The sequence below is a fragment of the Gouania willdenowi genome, chromosome 12, assembly GCF_900634775.1.
Source record: "Gouania willdenowi chromosome 12, fGouWil2.1, whole genome shotgun sequence".
In the NCBI taxonomy this organism is placed as follows: domain Eukaryota; kingdom Metazoa; phylum Chordata; class Actinopteri; order Blenniiformes; family Gobiesocidae; genus Gouania; species Gouania willdenowi.
In genome coordinates, this window is record NC_041055.1 from 28132794 (window position 1) to 28152522 (window position 19729).

Genomic DNA, 19729 nt, shown 5'->3' on the forward strand with positions numbered 1-19729 from the left:
TACCATTATAAAAACAGAACAAATTCAAAAGTGTCTAATGATAAAAGCTTGGGATTGACTGCTGGTAAAGGCTTCAGACATCCAGGGAGCAATAAATGAAGATGAGACAAATCAGCTATCTAAACTTGAGGCCTGTCTGAAGGACATTAGGGCCTGGATGGACCAAAATTTCCTTGCCGCCATGATGAATTCATGTTGGGTGTGGGATACATATGTATGTGCATATACGTATATATGCATATGTGTGTATCCATAAAATTAAGAGTCCGTCCTTAAGACTGCTCTACTGTAAAGTGTCTTGAGATACCATTGGTTATGATTTGGCGCTATACAAATAAAAGATTGATTGATTGATTGAAATGAACACTAATGATAAGTAAAAAGATAAGAATTGGCCCTGTTTCTCCTAAACATTGTTATCAAAGTCTGTAATTGTCATTTTATTCTTTTAAAAAACTTCTTCTGACACTGAAAGGTGTGAGATTAAGGATAAACCAACAACCTCCTCATCACTTGTACGAGTGCCAAAAGCAGGACAGAAAGTGAAAATATACACTTAAATAAAAAGCTAAATGTTTTGTTTTTTTGACTTTATAACTTCATTATTTATATATTTCCTTGTTGATATGATGGCACAGAGTGGGAACGCCAAGTGTGTGGGTGAGGTGAGATGATTGACAAGGATGAAGATGACATGAGGTTGCCACATAGCGCTAAGCTTAAATTGAATGTAAAGCATTGGAGACTTTAAAAAAAAAAAAAAAAAAAGCTGCAATAAAGGAGACTATTGTAATGTAAACATGTAAAAAGCATGTCAGATCCATATCACATGTGAGCTGGTGGTTAAGACCAACAATCAGTAGAAAATGGTCTTTAAGGTAATTTTTTATACCAAAAACAGTCAAAACAACAACAGTCGGCCCCATCTTTGCCTAATTTTAGACTCAAAATGCATCATTTGTACATTTGCAGACTACTAGAAATGGGTTAAAATGGCATGTTTAGTTAATTACAAGTACAAACATTTATTATTTTTTATTTCAAAGATTTCAAAAATTCTTAATTCTTAAAACTTTTTTTTTTTTTTTTTTAGAAAAATGTCTTCAAATTGTGTCAAGGCTTGTGTTGAAGATGTAGGAGTGGGTCCAAAACCCAACATGTTGAGAATAACTGACCTAGTGGAGAAGCAAAAACCAAAACCAAAAGGGCAAAAAAGCATATAAGCAATAAATGACTCGGAAAACCAAAAACAACAAAAATGACACGAAAGACCAAAAACTGACAAAAAAACACCAACATAAACACACAAAAAATACTGAGAAAACTGAAAATGACAACAAAAATGACAAAAAATGCACAACAGGACAACATAAACACAAAAATTACTCTAAAACAATAAAAAAGAGAAAAAGTACTCCAAAATCACTTAAAATCTGGGAAAAAAAATTACAAAATGATTCCAGAAATAGACAAATGATTTGTCTTTCCTGTCTTAACACTCAGATTGGTCATTATTCTAAATGCTTACATATACTAAAACTACTCAACAGCTCTTTTTTTAATTAAATTATCAATACATTGACATTTTAAAGAATGTATCAATGAAAAAAGTGAGGCAACTCTTTTTCCTTTCATAGGATTTTATTACAAATGTTTCAAAGTATACAAACAAGTACAATCCAAAGCAGTAGTATTTTAGAATGATCCCATTTCCTTCAGTTGTCTTGATGTGATTGAAGCTAAAGTGCTCAATTGTGATATGATGTCCAAATTATTATTATTATTTTTTTTCTTGTCAAATCCCGCTCTGATTTTTCCTCAGAATAATGTGATAAACCACTTCCCCGTTGCTCAGGACCCTATAACTTATTCTGCTCCTTCTGTGCCCACTGCAGCCACGGCGGTCACGTAGTACGGCCCCTCTCTGAGGTAAGTCTTTAAACGGATGAAGTGCTGACTGCCCATGATCTCTGCAGCCGTAGACGAGCACACCAGCGCCCCCACAAGGTCGAACTTGGCGTCTTTGGCTTCTTTGGAATGTCCCGTTGAGCGATCCAAAATAAACTCCATGAACCCTGGGTTGCTTATCATCAACCTCTGACCCCACGGCTGGCTGGCAATGGCCTGTGAGACACAACATGTAAAAACTTACAAACTCCCCCAATTATATACAGCAGGGGTTCTCAACCTTTGGGTCTGGACCCCATTTGGGGTTGCGAGACACTGGGATGCAGTCAAAAAACTAAGAATATTTTTTTAACAATTTGAGCCAGTTTTTGCTTATTTTTACCCTTTTTCTGCAACTTCACCAAACTTGCCATATTCTAACTTATTCTCCCATATTTTTGCTCCTTTCAATGCATTTTTTGCTACATTACTCCATTTTCTGCCACTTCATCAAATTTCAATGCCTTTCAAGGCATTTTTGGCACTTATAAAGCCTTTTTACCACTTAATCCACCAAACGTTGCATATATTAACCCATTATTGTTTTTGCTTTTCACCATATTTCATGTTATTTTTTGCCAATTTAACCACATTCATGATTTGTCATGCCCATTATTTGCCAGTTTAAACTAATCCTTCCTACTCCAAACTTGCCATATTTTAACTTATTTTATTTCATCACGTTTTCTTGCCATATTTTTGCTCCTTTTAATGCATTTTTGCTACATTACTCCCATTTCTGCCACTTCATCATATTTCAGTGCCTATTCTGCACATTTTCAGCACTTAAGTTATAAGTGTCGACCCATTATTATCACTTTTAACCTCTTTTCACCAAAGTCACAATTTGTGTTACCCATTATTTGCCAGTTTAAACTAATTGTTCCTACTTTTTAAATTACATTGCATAAATGTTGGTGACTTACAGTAAACACTCGTAAAGCCCCACAGTGCAGCTCTGGGAACGGTTGGGTGCTGATGTTGCGGATCATGTCCATGGGCTGGTTTGACAGATGGTGAAACCAGGATTCTGTCAGAGCCAACAGATCCTCCGTCTGCTGCTCCGCCTGCAATAAGAAGAGAGAAAAAAAGAAACTTAACTTCTTTGTAAAGAGTTTCTCCAGAAATCAGCCAGCCATATTTAAAGCTTTTTAATGCCATTTTAATGCTATCCTGGAAAAACACCATGACCATGAACTCAAGAAAAAACACACTAGGGTTTTTTTGTGTAAAAGATTAAATTAATATGAAAACTGTCACTACAAATATCTCATCTTAAACATATCAGAATTTCTGATATGTTTTGTCTTCATGTACAAGCAACAAAAAGTGTATGAAATGAAACAGCGAACGTAACAGAAGTGTGACTTTAACGAACATTCGCTATCTAAAATGTTCGACACTCTCATCCAATCTTACGTTGGCATTCGTTTATGATCAGAAAAATGTATTAAATTTTAAAAAAGAGGGGATTTCCTTGCTTTTAAAAATAAAATAAATCCCCACCAAAATCCCAAACTGTAACACTTCGTTTTTACTTTTATTCTGAAGGGTGTTTTCAAAAGTTTAACAAACTTTAATAAAGTTTCATCTCTGAAAATATTGTATTAAATTTGAGGAGACCACAAAGACTTGATGTGTTTTTTTTTTTTTTTTCTAAACAAAACATTTCGTACTTTTATTTGAAAAACAAAACTAACAATTTCAGATACTTTTGACTTTTCCAATCTGTTCGTTTTTTAAAGTGAACTTTAACACATAGCTTTGTCCTTTCCACAGGTGAAACATTTTAGTATTTCTGAATTTGAATTAATGCTTTTCAATGCCCCACAGAAACCCTCTTTTAACAAAATCACATTTGCATTAATTACTCCTAAAAAAAAATACCTGTAAGATGAGAATTTGTGATATGGCGTCCAGGCTGCGTACTCTGAGCTCTGTGGCACCGGATTGAGCAAGTCGACTCACTCTTAACAACACACTCTTGAACTTTTCTCCTAAACAAAAAAACAAATTAATTCCTTGAAATGATCATATACAGTAAATCTTTACAACTAAAATAAACACCAACCACTTTTCTGCAGGACTTGCTTCCCCTCAACGGTTGATCCCAGTAAACCCAAAGTGTCCAGAGCCACCCCGATCAACGCAGGGTCAGGGTCCAAAGCCATTTCAAACACCTTACTCTGAAAGGCTGGGTAGGCTTCACACACCTGCTGTGGACTGTCCATGACAGCCAGATTCCCAAAGAACTTCACCAGACCTTCAAAAGGATCAATCAGCAATAGAAAACATCCAAAGTTTGAATTTAATAACAGTAAACATAGCATTGTTTACATAATATGGTAAGGTTTCATTTATTCAGGCTACTTTTTTTCAAGAAATTGACTTTGATCTCCTGACATGTTTCGACTGTCAACTGCCAGTCTTCTTCAGAGGTGTTTACTGATCGCTTTGATGCTTTCTTGACTTCCCCATAATAATTCCAGAAAGTTCAGTTTATCTTCTTTTTGAATAATATGTTAAGGTTTCATTTATTCAGACAACTTTATTTTCAGGAAATTTGCTTTGATCTCCTGACATGTGAGGAGATCAAAGTAAATTTCCAGGGGGAAAAAGCAGTTTTTTTCTCTTATTTTAATAATGAAACGGCTAATATTTTGGAACAGAAATAGATACACAAAGACGTGTTTACATTAAATATATTGTCAAACTTAAAGTTCTCAATATCATACGATATGTTAAGGTTTGATTTATTCAGACAACTTTTTTTTTCAGGAAATGTGCTTTGATCTCCTGACATGTTAACCCTAACATGTCAGGAGAATAAAGTAAAATTTCTGAAAAAAAAAAAAGTTGCTTTTCTCTTTATTCAGACAACTTTTTTTCAGGAACTTTACTTTGATCTTCTGACATGTTTCGTTTGCTGAACTGCAGGAGTCTGCTTTGATGAGTCCTTATAAGTTGTTACACCCCCTGATGCCCAATGATGCAGTTCAGCAGCTGAAACATGTCAGAAGATCAAAGGAGATTTCCTGGAAAAAAGTTGTCTGAACAAAAAATGGACAAAATGAAGTTGCTGGAATTGTTTTACATAGTTTTGTTATTCACACACCAGGAAGGTAAAGGGATGAAAACGAGTCCGTCTCTGCTCCTCTGATCATGTTGGAGATCTTATCCATGATTCCCTGCTGTGCTAAATACTGACGTCCGTGCTGACTCTGAGCTAGAGTGGTCACCATCTCTATAGCTGTGGCTCTAGTGTTCAAAAGAGACGTGAAGACAGAAAAAATATTAGAATCACACCGTGAGGTCTGCTTGTATTTATCATTTATTTATTGATTGATTTATTACCAATGATTGTACCTGATCAGCACGTCGTCTCCCGTAAGTTCACTGAGAAGCTGAGCGATCAGGCCGCTGTTAGCGCAGTAACCCAGAGAAATAGGAGAGATTGAGGAGATTTCCACCACCAGCTGCAGATTGAAACGGAATGTTCAAATGTAAAGAGTGAAAAACAAAGTATTAGCAAGTTTTGGTGAGATTCATCACCCTAACCGGGTCCCCATACTGCCAGTGGTTCCCAAACTGGGAGGGTGATGTCATGACAGGGGGGGGGTTCACCAGAAAGAAAAAAGGATTTTCTTTTTACAGGAAATTACAGGAGATTACAGGAAAAGCGCTTAGAGTTGGCAAAAACTCAGCATTTTTCATTCATAAATGTATTTGGAAACGGAGCCACATTTTTTGAATGAGTTAAAATAATATAATAAAAAATTAACTGTAATCCAATCTTAACTTGCTGTTAAGATATAAAGTTATTGGAAACATATTATTTAGGATTTAGTTTTTTTTAATTTTCTGTTTAGTTCTTGATTGTTAATTTTGTGTATTGTGTTTGAACCAGTCTTTGTTTATTGTAATGTGGTTATTTTTTATTAAAAAGCTAAAACTTGCAGATTATTTTAAACCCACCTTGTTAAATTTGCTTTTCCTTAACCCTTCTTTTACTTTCATTGTTATCTATTTATTTTTATTTTATTACATTTTTTTCTGTATTATGTAAAGTAACTGAGTTTCCAAAAAAGCGCTATATAAAATTGATGTTTATTATCATTATTGTAAAAAAAGACTTTCTATTGTAAAAAAGACTTTTTTTTCCCATTTCCAGTGCAAACAAAGAAAAAAAAAAATTTCTTTGCACTTCATTACTGTTCTAAAATTATTAGCTATTAATAGTTATTTAGTTAATTAAGATTTGAAAAAGAATATTCCAAATTTTAAATACATTTAAAAAAGTCACACTTTTTTAATTTAATCAAATGTAATGATTTTTTCCCCCCATTTCCAGCATTTTATTAATAAAGAGATTTATGAATGTTATAAAATTATTAGTTATCAATAGTTAATTTTACGAGAATATTCCAAATTTAAAAAATGTTTTACCATTTTTTTTTTTTTTTTTTTACATTTTGTCATGATGGGGTCTCTGAGACTTTCAATCTTCAAAAGTTCGAGAACCATTGCTATTGGCAATGATGCTTTTTTTTTTTATAAAAAAAAATATATATATATATTATTAATAAATACCTCATATATTCTGTATCGGATGATGTCACTGGTGGCCATTACATCCTTCATCACTTGCAGCAGGTCAGTGTGGAATAGTTTATCCAGGCCAGGCTTGGAGTCACTCAGTTTGGAAATAAACTGAATCGCCTAAATATAAAAATAATTATTCAGCACTCATGATTTCAGGCATTAAAATTAAAGTAATCACAGTTCAGTGAATTGTTTATCACCTGTTTGGCTACCGCCATTTTCTCCTCTTTGATGCACAGGATCACAGCTTTAAGGATGTCGCCATTGTTGAGGATTTCTGCCACAGTGTCTGGATTCTCCACCACTCGACCCATCTGACACAAACCAGTAGAGAAACAGCATTAGTCAGTGAGTTAGCGTCAGATGTTTGTGATGTTTTTACTATAAATCAGCCCACCTGTGTTAAGGTTAGTGTCTTCACCCTGTCGTTGGGATGTGTTAAACCTGCCTGCAGCTCCGCCCTGTAGTTCTGGAACACGTGCACGGGGCTGAGCGCCGTTAGGATGCGTTCAAGGATGTCGATGCACAGCTCAACCTGTGCACTGTGGGAACAGATCACATTAGCACATGGGTGTCCAACTCATTTTAGTGCAGGGGCCAAATTCAGACCAGTTTAAGTTAAAGTGTGCCACAGATTATAGGCGGTAAAACGAGGAATTTTATCATTCATGTGCCCTAGTTTTCCCTTCCACATATAATAGTCTTTAAAGTATGTAAGGCACCGACAATATCCAAGCAATCAGTGACAGATTGTGACCAATTTTTATTTAATTTTGGGGAATAATTCGAGGAAAATTGCATGATTTTGGAAAACTGGACACTACTTACAACAATTTGAGATTAAAAATGACTGCTATCGTGATATAGGAAATGGAAAACTGTGAACCCTGGAAAATAATTGTGCAGTTTCATTGAATTTGTGTATTTGGAGGAATTAATTGGTGATTTGCACAATGAGTCATGTTGTTTTCACTGTCATATTTACTTTCTCCTGCAGGCCAAACTGGGAGCTTTAAAGGGCCAGCTTTGGCCCCCAGGCCTTAAGTTTGACTCAAGTGCATTATCAACTGTACTTCTTTTTTAATGGAAGGAAGAATTTCCTAAATTCCTAAAGAAAAAAACGTAACATAAAATTACCACCTTTATTTTTATTTTAAAAATGCAGTGCCTTAGTTTATTAATGTATATGTTGCATTTGTTGACATGAATTACTAATAATAAATTAATTACTACTAAAATATGAATTAATAATAAAATGCTACCACTCTGGGAAAATGGGTGAAATGCAAAGTAGTGTTTCACTATGGTGATTATTAAAGTATACATTATTATGTGTTATTAGTATTATAATAACAATAATAATCTATTATTTATTTATTATCTATAATAAATAGATAATCTGCAAACGAATTAGTCATAAATATCATAAACACACACAATACACAACATTGACAATCAAGAACTAAACAGAAAAATAAATAAAACCAATAACTTTAAATCTTGGCAGCAAGTTTAGATTTGAATTAGATTTTTTAATAATTTTACGCATTTATAAAATGTGAAAAATGTGGCTCCATTTCTACATTTATGAAAAATGCAATTTCAATTGAGTTGAGTTTTAGCCAAATATAAATTATTATCCTGTAATCCTTACAATGAACAGAATCAAGTATCAATTTTTAGCTATTTATTTTTTAATTTTATTAACAAATAACTACTTTCACAAAATAAACAATGACTGGTCAAAACACACACAATACAGTACAAAATACTGACAATCTAGAACTAAACAAATTTTTTTTTAAATAAAACCAAAACCATACATTTCCAATAACTTGGGAAATTTTAACAGCAAGTTTAGATTAGAATAGATTTTTTTTTTAAATGTTTGAACTCATCCAAAAAAATGTTGAAAAACATGACTCCCTTTCTAAATATCTACATTTATGAATGAAAAATATTGGCAAAATTTAAATTGAGTTGAGTTTTTGCCAAATATAAATGCTAAAATGTCCTGTAATCTCTACAATGAGTAAAAACGCCCAGATGTGATGCTATGAAGGCCTGCAAGCAGTGAATTTGCCATGTGTGATCAAAATGACATCTACTATCTACCACTACTAATATTAAAACACTATGACTCAGCAGTAAACAGAGAGACCATCACTGTAAACACGGTTGATTGAAGCAGACTGACCTGTTGTCAGAGTTTAACAGAGAGAAAACCAGGTTTAATCTCTGTCCGTTCACAGCTTCTCTCAAACCACTCAGAGGTAAAGATAATAAAGCCGTTTTCAAACACTGCAACTCCTCCAAAGGGTGTTCAACACCGGAGATTTCCTCCAACAACGCCTCGATGGAAGCAGCCATGCCAGCAGCTAGTGTTTAGGAACTCTTCCGCCTCTTTTTTCTTCTGTCTTCTTTTCGTTTTACGTTATCACAGACTGCTGCCACCTACTGTAATTAAGTGGAACTACACTCGATTTGCGAGAAGCCAAGTCTAGTTTGACCTTTTTCTTTCTTTCTTTCTTTCTTTCTTTTTTGAAATAAGTCACTTTATGAAAAACTTCAAATAAACTCCCAAATCTAAGCATGTTTTGCTTTTTCTTTTCTATTTTTTTTTTTTTTTTAAAGAAATAACTTTATGGAAAAACTTCACACTAAAACAATTAAAGTCCCTAAGCTAAAAGGTTATCTAACATGAACCTGTCCATTGTTTTTTTTTTTTTTGTACAGACCTTTACTCTTTTTTTTTTTTTTTTTTAAATCATTATAGATCTGACAAAATGCAAACATATTTATGGCCTTCTCTATCTCTATTGTTTTTTTGTTTTGTTTTTTTAATCGTAATAAAAAATACTATACTGTTCAATAATTTCCATTTGTTAGTCTTTGTTGTTCTAATAAAACAACAATCAACATTGCTGGAATCAAATACAGACAGAAATCTTCAACTTCTTCTTCTTTATGCTAAATGGATTTTCACTGTTCATAAAAAATTACAAAATTTAGCATTTTAGAGTCATGGTAGATGATGTTTGGAAAATAACTATATTCTATTGAAGAAATTTATTTGTATAGAATTTTTCATTTCTCTCCCTTTTCGCAGTTGAAGCCTCACTTCCTGATCTTGACGGCTTCCTTGATCCAGAGTTGCATCCGCAAAATAAAAATAAGCATGAAATAAAAAATTAAAAAATGGTAAAAAGACTTTTAAAGTGACAATAATGGATCAACATATGCAACATCAGGTGGGAAAAGTGGTGGAAAGGGTTTTTAAGTCCCAAAAATGTGTAGTGGAAAAAATGTGTAGAAAAGGCATTGAAATTTGATGGAGAAGTGGCAGAAATGGGAGTAATACCCAACAAAAAACTTGTTTTTTCATTTATACAGAAACCTGCTACTGGACACATCAGATAATATGCACTATATTAAAAAAAAATGGGAGCTGGAGTTGAATATTATAATAGAGGATGGAGAGTGGGAAACAATTGTAGTGGTTGCCATAAAGGAATTAATAGCAACACGTGGAAAGAGTTTGATTGGAAGACAAAGATAAGGTTCTTTAACACACCTTTGGTGGTTTCTAAATTTGTTGATCACCCAGATGCAAGAAAATGTTGGAGAGGATGTGGAATGGTTGGTGACCATTCTCATATATTCTGGGACTGCCCAATCTTGATTCCTTTCTGGAGGGGTGTAAAAATGGAGATAGATAAGGTTCTGGGAGTTGATTTACTGTACACGCCGAGCCAGTTTCTTCTTGATTTGACTCCTCAAAACATGTATACAAAAGATCAAAGGCACTTGTTACATGTGCTCCTGATGACTGCGAGGAAAATGCTAACAATAGAGTGAAGGAATTCACAGCCACCAACAGTGGAACAATGGAAACAAAGAGTGAGGGAGGTGTATAGAATGGAGGCTTTAACTGCAAAGTTACAGTTGAAGCCTGAGGTCTTCATGAGGAGATGATTACCCATAAAGAAATACCTGTGTAACTGAGGGGTCATCTACACTTTTCTGTAAAGTTTTGATTGCCCATCATTTTATTTGTGTATTTGTCTCATGTCGGCTATGTTCAGTTTTCTGGGATCCAACATGTTTTTCCTTGTTTTATTTCATTATAATGTGCTATTAATTTTTATATTTTTTTTTCTTACATTGTCATGTATATTCTGTCTTACTGTCGAGGAACGTTCTGTAACGTAATTTCTCATGTTTACTACTAAAAACGGGAAAAATGAGCAAGAAAAAGTGATAAAAAATAGGTAAAAATTTATCAAGTTTGGTGTAGTTGCAGAAAAAGGGTAAAAATAAGCAAAAATAGGCTGAAATTGTTAAAATATATATATGTTAATGGTTTCTTGAAGGCATCTGGCAACCCCCTCTCAGTGTCTCGTGGTCCCCCTCGAAAACAAGATGTTACATGTTCAAATTTCAAAATTTCTGGACCCCAAAGTTGAGAACCCCTGGTCTACTTCAAGCAGTCTATCTATCCCCTAAAGATCCAGAAGACACAAGAAGGGTAACCATAAACTCTTTAATGAGAAAAATAGTTTAGTCAGATGTTTGTCTGGAAAAGCACAAAGAAAGAACTAAATGTTTTACTAAGGTACAGTATACAAACATGTCTGCACTTTCTTTGCTTTGTGTTGATATTTCTCCATTATCCAGTTAGCCCCTGTAGGTTAGGGAATGACAGTTTATCCAGGTATGTCAGAGCCTTGCATGTGACCAGGCCGTAGTACGTCTGCAGGATGGAACACCTTTTCCCCTTCTCTCTCAGGTCCTCCCACACTCTCTCCAGTTCACTGCTCCCCATTCCTGCCGAACTGAAGATGTACCGATAACAGCAGGTGTTGTAGCGGATGTGCCTCTCCCCTGAAAACCTGGCACTGTGAGTTGGTGTGACGCCCGCCTTCTTAGCACAAAGTCCCACGAAAACATCAACCGGCACCGGTGCAAGGACCAATTCAGATGCTACGTACACCTTTCGGACCACGTCTTGGGATAAGATATAAGCCGTCCCATCGCAGTAATCCGGCAGGAACTTGTCAGGGTAGAAGGCTGGGGAAAGGTAGGTCGGGGTGTTAGGGTTCCTATTTGGTGAGTCATTCTGGATCACCCTGCCTAGATAGTGATCCTCAGGGTTCCTGTGCAACCCGAGCAGGTATCTTCCGATGGCTGGAAGGTTGACAAACACCGTGTCGTCGGTTAGCAGAACGAAGCGGGCCAAAGGACAGAATGTGATGATCCATTGGAGAGCCAGTAACGTTCTTTTCTTAGAGGCATGGAGGGACGATTCAGGCACTGAGGGAACCTGCACCAAGTCCCCGTTAGAATCAGATTCTCTCTTTAAGGCCTCTTGAACAGGAGACGATTGACCCAATCCCACAAAGAACAGCGTTTGAACTGGGAAGCCTTGGATGAGAGTTTGATTGGCCCATGTCTTTCGCACAGTTTCTCGTATGGTTATGTTCTCCGGTAAACTGAAGACAATGGTGAGGAGGAAGATGTCCGCGTTGGTGCAGAAATCAGTGTTTGAGAGAGGGTACATGTGGGAGATGTTCTCTCTGGCATTACTCAGGTCTAGTTTTCTTGCTTTCTCCCTCACACTGACCACGCTAGCATCCGTATAAACAGCGGGCGTAGGTTGCAAGAGGTACTCCTCGACAAAATCTGCTCCAAACAACAAGGCATGGAAGAGTAGCACATTGAAGAGGATGAAACACCATTGGTGCGTACGCAGCTTGCAAAGGAAACACTGCACGTGAAAACAAGAATTGACACACAGAGATGCAGTTAAACTTTTGCTGAAGTGTGAAATGTCCAAAGAACGATGAAATACCTGCATGACACCAGCTCAGTTCAACATGTGTGTGTGTTTAAAGGCAGCAGGGGACCAGCAGACCTCCCACAGTGTTCCGATCCACACTGAATGACAGACAAGTTTCCACTTTCATGAAACTCCAGTAGACTGTAACTCTGCACCTGAAGCCCAGTCTGTGTCTGATTAGGAGGAGTGTATTCTGCCTCTATCATTAATACTTAATGACTGTTAGAGTCCAAGCAAGAGTGAACAAAATAACAACACAAAACTGATCCACGTTCTATCTTTATTTCATTACGTGGTTTGTTACGATTTAGATTTGTTTGTTTATTTTCAGTTTCTGACACCTTTAAATTATCTTTTCAAAAACATGTTTAATTACGGCTGATGCGCAGTAATGGTCGTGGCCAGGCAATTTTAGGCAGACAGCATGAAATATGAAAATAATTCATATAAATAATCTGCCACTTTTAAGCCAAGATTGACAATTTGAACCCTTTTTTTTTTATCACTTTTGTCAATTTTTGGCCACTCTAGCTGGCAACGTTCAACCAATTTCTGTGGTTTTTAAAATACCTTTTCACAACCTTTTCCACCATATTTGGTCACTTTTAACCCATTTTATTTCTGATGAAAACAAGGATTTAAATTTTTAAGATACCTATATACTATGGTGCAAATAATATTAAACTTCCTGGATATCAGTGGATATTATTCAGATTAATAAATAAATGTGGTTATCACAGATTCATAGAACAATGGAACATCATTTTGCTGATGAATGGCCCCCAAAAAGATCTCCTCTTTATTCCCCTTTATAGATGGCCCTGTCTCCACATGACTGTTCTTCAATGTTCATGTCTGTGTTCAATCACCTTCAGATACAGTGAGGGTCCCCGGTCACTGGAACCTTTATTTGGGGGGTCGCATGCTGAAATGGTTGACAACCACTGAACTAGACGAGGAAACAAGGGAAGTGACTTGAACCCGGAGAGAGGATGTCCAATAAAAAAGAGTCTATGAGAAACAGACTTGGAACTGGAAAGTATTTCCTCTTTACAGTCAGATTATTTATGGCTTTGTCTGCAAATTTTCGTATCTGTATATTTATGAGGGTCAGATAAAAACACACATGGAAGACTATAGAAGAATCTCAAAAAACAGGAAAGAATCGATAAAAACAATTTGGCTACTTTTAGCTTCATGCTTGAGCTACAACCTTTTTATTATTTCTACAGCACATGTACCTACTGTATCTATATGTTTTAAAGCAGTGGTTCCCAACCTTTTTCTTGTCGTTACCCCATTTTTATATTATTTTTTTATAATTTCTGGCGACCTCAGATACTTTTTTGTTTGGTATATTGTGTTACAAATACAGAATAGCAGTATCAGTGAAAAAAGTAACAATGGAAACCAACTCAGATATTTCATACTGCATTTTATTTTAACTATATTTGAGAAAGTGAAAGTATAGAATACAGTTGTTTGAGATTGTGTGTGGGTGTTTTAATTTGAAAAATAATTATTCAAGCTCTTTGAGCATTCTGCCTCTACCTGCACTGTATAAAATATACAATTATTATTATTATTATTATTATTATTATTATTATTATTATTATTATTATTATTATTTTAAATTATGAAAAAGAAAAAAGTTTTTAAAAAAAAAAGGAAAATAAATAAAATAAAAAATGTAAAAATATAATTTAAATCCGGATTTATTTATTTTAATTTTATTAGACATTTCAGAGAACCCCCTTTTTTCCTCCAGGTGACCCCACATGGGGTTACGATCCCAAGGTCAATCTGAATTATCAAATACTATGCAGTATGCAGAAATTCTGAATATGTTTTTTTTTTTTTTTCTTTTTGGAAAATGACACCGAAAGGTCAAAACACTGAACGAGGCACTTTCTTTTCAGGTTGAAATGAATTTTGACCTTTGTCGACATTTGAAAATGTGCAATAAGGCAGAACACGAGTCTCTATAAAGGTTCTTAGTCAAACCTGTAATGGCAATTCTGGTAAACTCTGTCAAGGTCAGGTGGAATAAAAATAATAATAAATAAATAAAAACTCTGAAAAGGCCAAGTGGAACAAAGTCTTAACTGATGGGTTTTGAAGTATGCTGATAGAAGACTAATTTAGGCAGAGTTGCATGGGGTCAATTACATTTTTTCAGTTACAGTTACATTTTAAATTACCCATGTTCAATTATGAATACAGTGACCAACAATTTTTTTCCAATTACAATTAAATTACAATTAATTTTCATCCTCAGAAATTAAATTACAATCACTGAAGTACAATTACAATTACTCATAATTATTGAGCCTGAAATAAATAACCAAATAAAAGCGAACCTTCCTCTTGTGGTGGCTTTCTGTTAGCATCTCTTATGATAACGGTCCTAAATCAGCTGTAAAATGCACTAAAAACAAATATCTACCATCTAATATCTTTAATATCTATTGGTTACCTTGTTAGGCTTCCAAATCAATGAAAATATTGGTATTAATATTTTTGGTGTGGGTGTCAGTAGTATAACCCTCAATTTTTTTTTTTTTTATTTTTTTTTTTAATGGTAAAATGTGGGAAAGCTTGATATGAAACATATTTAAAATAAACTATTAAATTTTTTAATAATTGTGAACTACATTTGTGTTGAACTGTAACATGGTTAAATTATAATTGATATTTTTAAAAAAAATAGAATTTTCATGGCAATTTCAATTACAAAGTAAATTATCTGAAGTCAGTTATAATTTAATAATAAATTTACGACAGCAACAGATTTATACAATTACACTTGTAATTATTATCAATTACATTTTTACAATTATAATAGATTTAATATAAAGGTGTCTTTAACACCAAAATAAGTGCAATTAATTACACCCGTGTTGAGAACTTTTAATAATAAAGTCCATGACAGTAGCTATGACTGGGTTGGTTCAGTTATGATGACTCATCATATTCTGATTAATCACCGGAACAGCCGTGAACCCACCAGGTAATCATCATTACTTGTTCTTTTCTTTGCTTCCTCCATTTAAATGTGTGGGTTAAATGTTCATTCTGTGCAGTTCTATCCTCGATGAACATGCGTAACAACATGGTGAGTCACTAAGCTTTACATTCAATTACATACAGCTTTTAAAACACAGGGGTTGTGTGAATAAGCTAGATAAGCTAGGACATCACTCAGTCAATGTGAAGAGCTTTCGTCCTTTATAAACCAGAAGTGTGAGTAGCTTTTTAAAAGTAAAGTAATTTAGGTTAATCAAGAAGTGGGTAAATGGTTCAGGAATTTACAATTAGAGCTTAAAGGCGACACAATTTGATGAAAAGTGACGAAAAACACGTATTTATTGAGGAAATGAATAAAGGGCGACATCTAGAGTGCAGTAGGAGAACAGCAACAAAAATCAACAGGCAAGTGCTTCAACTTCTATTAAACAAGTAGTTTTTTTTCGTGACCCCATGTGGGCTTGCCTGAAATGTCTAGTAAGTGATTAAAAAATTAAAAAAAAAAATCAAACAGGTGATTAGACATGGGTTGAAAGTGACCAAAAAGATTTTATTTAAAAACCTGTGTATCCCAATGTTGAAGATTTGGGTTTGACCTGAGGGAATTTGGTACAAAATGGTGGAAAAACAGCTGAAATATTGCATTCCAAATACTTTAGCATGAGCATTAACCTAGAATTAGCATTAACCGAGCAATAGCATTAACCTAGCATTAGTCTAGCATTAGCATTGGGCTATCATTAGCATTAGCAATAACCTGGCATTAGCTTAGCACTAGCATTAGCCTAACAATTACATTAACCTAGCATTAGCATTGGGTTAACATTAGCATCAGCCTAGCATTAGGATTGGGCTAACATTAGCCTAGCAATAACCTTAACCTAGCTTAGCATTAGCTTTAACCTAGCAATAACATTTACCTAGCATTAACATTAGCTAGCAATAGCTTAGCATAAAATGAACCCAGCATTAACATTAATATAGCATTGGCATTTACCTAGCAATAGCATTAACGTAGCAATAACCAAGCATTAGCCTAGCAATAACAATAATAATGCAGTAGAACAAGAAAAACCAGTATAACCAGTAAAACGGATTAGAAGGCCTGTTTACACAGTAGTATGTGTTAAAAACCCTGTATAAAGAGAAAACCAGTTAAAAATCAATCTCAGCAAATTTGATGCAAATCCATCAAAAAATAGCCAAGATACAGCATTTAGAATGTGATGGCGAGGAAATGGAGAAGGATTTTTGGGTGACATTATAGGCCCTTCGCACTGATCACAGCCTGTTTTTTCTTCATCAGCGACCTGCTCCCATCTGTCTAGGTTCATCCAATGGTATTTTGAGGTCAACACTACATATCGTCTTTCCGCTAGAGCTGTTAGCGTTGGACCCCACTAAAAGTGGCGCTATCTGAGAACACAAAGCCTGGTGGGTAATTTTCACATTGCTTCTTGTTTAGGGCTATACAGTCATCATGTGTATCAAATATGAGACTGTTTGAACTTTGTAAGTGTTCTGGCCGAGTTTGAAGCGAATCGGATAAAGTCCCTCAGACTCGTAGGCGCAAATGCATTTCTAGGGAGAAACATTTTTGACCTTTGACCCAAGGTGGCTGACTTCCTGTTTGGTTTTGGGTAAGGTCATAACATAACTTTTTGCTCATCTTGGGGTCAAGTATACGAGTGGCGAATTTCGTATGAATCGGACAAACCTGCTGGTCGTGCGGTTCCATTGCAGTTTTTGTATTTATTCATCGCACCAAATTATTGAATTTCTCACCAGGCCTGAGGTGCATGCAAATTTTGGTGATACTTTGGGCATGCTCAGGGGACCCCCTAAATTTACGATCAAATGCATGATGGTAGAATAATAAAAGCAATTACCATAGGGTCATTCTGGCCTTCAGACCCTAAATATGGCAGGAAAAAGTGATGATCAAAGTGCTTAAAAAGGTTCATTATAAGCAAAAATTTGCTCAAATTGTTCAAGAAATATTTCTAGTTTCTTGATGGCATCTGGCGGACCCATCCCAGTGTCTCGCGACCCCAAATGGGGTACTAACCCCAAGGTTGGGAACCACCGATCTAAGCATATGTCAAGTTTAAAGAAGTGTTTACATCTAAGAACCGACAGTCGTCTTTTAGAATAATGCAAACATGTTAGGTTTACTTTTGTTGTCACATGCACACACATTGGTCCTATTACGGAAACGGATTCCGTAGAATAGACTTTATTAGCAAACCTTCGACTTTTATCACAATGTTGTATTTTGAGTTTATTTTCTAAATTTCAACTTTAATCTCGACATTCCTACTTTATTCTTGATTTGCCTAAAATTATTTTCTCCATCAAAATTGTCCTTAATCCGCTTCTGTACCCTATAGATGCAAAAATAGAAAAATAATTGAAAGATATTGATAATAAAATAATAATCACATGCATTATACCTTTATTTCTATGCAAGGACAGCCTTTATAAAGTGGCCTCCTGTAAGTGGAACACTATGTTCAGAGAACAGAGAACAGGCTTGTGTAACTGTATCACACAGACAGCTGAGCCTGTGATTGACTCCCTTAGCACAACATTTGAATATAATTACCTCTCAATGATGCTTGTCCAACCAGCTAAAAGTAGGAGCTACATGTGCAACGTGTCTGATTTTTTTGTTTTTGTTTTTGTGACTTGTTGCTGTTGGCAATCCAAAAGTTGTACAAACCCAAAAAGCATTATTTGCACATCAGCCAAACTGTGGACATGGTGTAAGTGAAAAGTGGTGACACATCAGTTAGTGTTGCAGCATTTGAACTTTCCGTGTTTCCATCGTAAATTCTCCTCCGATTTCATGTTGTGGAAACGCTTTGGCTCTTCTTTTTTTTTTCAGATATTTTAGTCGTAGGCCTGGTGCTTTTACCACATTCTGACCACACTGAATATTTGGGTGTTCGACAACACTCTTCTTCTTTTTTTTTTTTTTTTTCCTGCTGCTGTTTCGCACTAAAACACACATCTCCATGTTTATGGTAGTTGGCCTGGTTAAGTAAGTATTGTTGTTTGGGTTTAGCTTAGGCAATCAACAATTAAACAGTGCTTAAAGTAAAGTTTACTAGTTACTTTCACCCCCAATGTTTATTTTTGGTAATAAATCAAGTGGTATGTTTATTAAACTGTCAAATTGTATTTTTCAAAACTTTTAAACTTTAGCTTCTACAAAAGATTCTGATTCTAAAAAAAAAAAAAAGTAACCACATACTGTACAACTATAAAAGTTAGTTTAACAAGGTTGATGTAGTTCACTGACACCTAGCATTTATATGCTATGCAAATGTTCGCGCAATGAAATGTTTTTTTTTTGTTTGATAGTTTTTGGATTGATATGATAATCGTGCGGTGAAATATCACGATATATCGCTGAAAATATTTTTGTTCTTCGTTTGGGATGGTCCTCTTGCCTTTTCTGTCTGTTGTTCAAAAACTGACCACATTGAAGCTTACATTTTGGACATGATTTTTGGGAATATTTCAGCGTTTCCAATTTGTTTGTTTTTGTTGTTGCTTGTCTTTTGGCGAATACCGTTACTTGATTAACTTCTTTTTTTTAAAGTAGATCCACCAAAGCCACAGACCTTGCAATGCAAAATTAGTTTCCAGATAAAAAATAAATAAATGAAAAACCGAATACCTCCAGTTCTTGGCAAAACCCAATTATATTGTTTTTGGAGTGTGGGTTGATCCTAATTTCCTCTACCGTTTTATTGTCGCTTACATTTTTGGCTTGTTGAGCGTCTGTGACTTTACTGCTTTTAATGAGAAATCCCTAAATCTCAGTTTTCCATCTCGTCCATGGAATTTTTTTAACCACTCTTGGCTGAGGAGCTTCACTGGCAACTTTGCTTCTTTTTTTTTTTTTTATATTTCAATATTTGTTCACACCTTGTTTCTTGCGTGGGACACATTAAAGTGACTCTAAAGGCAGTGTGTTTGGTGCTCAGAAAAAAGAGCGACTCATTGACCAAACTATGGCTTGAGGGCATCATTTTTTTTCTGCGTGGGAATCAAAGAAAACGACTTTCTCATGTCAAAAATTAAAAGTTGACTCTCAAGCAACTATTCATCCTGACTGTGAGACTTTAAAGCGGCTATAAGCTTTTTATGCATCCAAACAAAGTCCTTAAGATAAACTCCTGGCTAACAGTCTCTGATGGACAACATGCCTTTTCTCTACACAAGCATATACGATCCTTTTTGAGTTTTGTGTTTAGCGTTCAGACTTTATTCCAGTAGCACTCCCGGCTGCGTTCACTTACGTGG

General features: G+C 35.1%; 3 protein-coding genes across 3 annotated transcripts in view; 1 reads left to right on the forward strand and 2 right to left on the reverse strand.

Moving 5' to 3' along the window:
* Nucleotides 1-1622: 1622 nt before the first annotated feature.
* Nucleotides 1623-8958, reverse strand: psmd5 (proteasome 26S subunit, non-ATPase 5). Its single transcript, XM_028462926.1, has 10 exons — nucleotides 8747-8958; nucleotides 6947-7091; nucleotides 6750-6863; nucleotides 6538-6666; nucleotides 5314-5423; nucleotides 5063-5205; nucleotides 4019-4210; nucleotides 3835-3944; nucleotides 2874-3014; nucleotides 1623-2124 (listed from the first exon to the last, which is right to left on the reverse strand). The coding sequence occupies exons 1-10, from the start codon at nucleotides 8917-8919 to the stop codon at nucleotides 1867-1869; spliced, it is 1515 nt and encodes a 504-aa protein (XP_028318727.1). The 5' UTR covers nucleotides 8920-8958; the 3' UTR covers nucleotides 1623-1866.
* Nucleotides 8959-11218: 2260 nt separating this feature from the next.
* On the reverse strand, nucleotides 11219-12483 carry b3galt9 (beta-1,3-galactosyltransferase 9). Its single transcript, XM_028463207.1, has 2 exons — nucleotides 12401-12483; nucleotides 11219-12316 (listed from the first exon to the last, which is right to left on the reverse strand). The coding sequence occupies exons 1-2, from the start codon at nucleotides 12404-12406 to the stop codon at nucleotides 11219-11221; spliced, it is 1104 nt and encodes a 367-aa protein (XP_028319008.1). The 5' UTR covers nucleotides 12407-12483.
* Nucleotides 12484-15374: 2891 nt separating this feature from the next.
* col27a1a (collagen, type XXVII, alpha 1a) overlaps nucleotides 15375-19729 on the forward strand; it is a 133302-nt gene continuing 128947 nt past the window's right edge. The window contains exons 1-2 of the mRNA XM_028462745.1: nucleotides 15375-15398; nucleotides 16722-16849. The gene's annotated coding sequence lies outside the window, so the exon portion shown is untranslated. The remainder of the gene's footprint in view (nucleotides 15399-16721; nucleotides 16850-19729) is intronic.

Excerpts from the sequence above, each read along its gene's own strand:
- psmd5 (XM_028462926.1), bottom strand. The coding sequence starts at position 8,919 with ATGGCTGCTTCCATCGAGGCGTTGTTGGAGGAAATCTCCGGTGTTGAA. Across the intron at positions 6,864-6,946 it reads AGACACTAACCTTAACACAG|ATGGGTCGAGTGGTGGAGAA; the intron begins GTGGGCTGATTT and ends GGTTTGTGTCAG. Across the intron at positions 2,125-2,873 it reads GGGCTTTACGAGTGTTTACT|GCCATTGCCAGCCAGCCGTG; the intron begins GTAAGTCACCAA and ends TGTGTCTCACAG.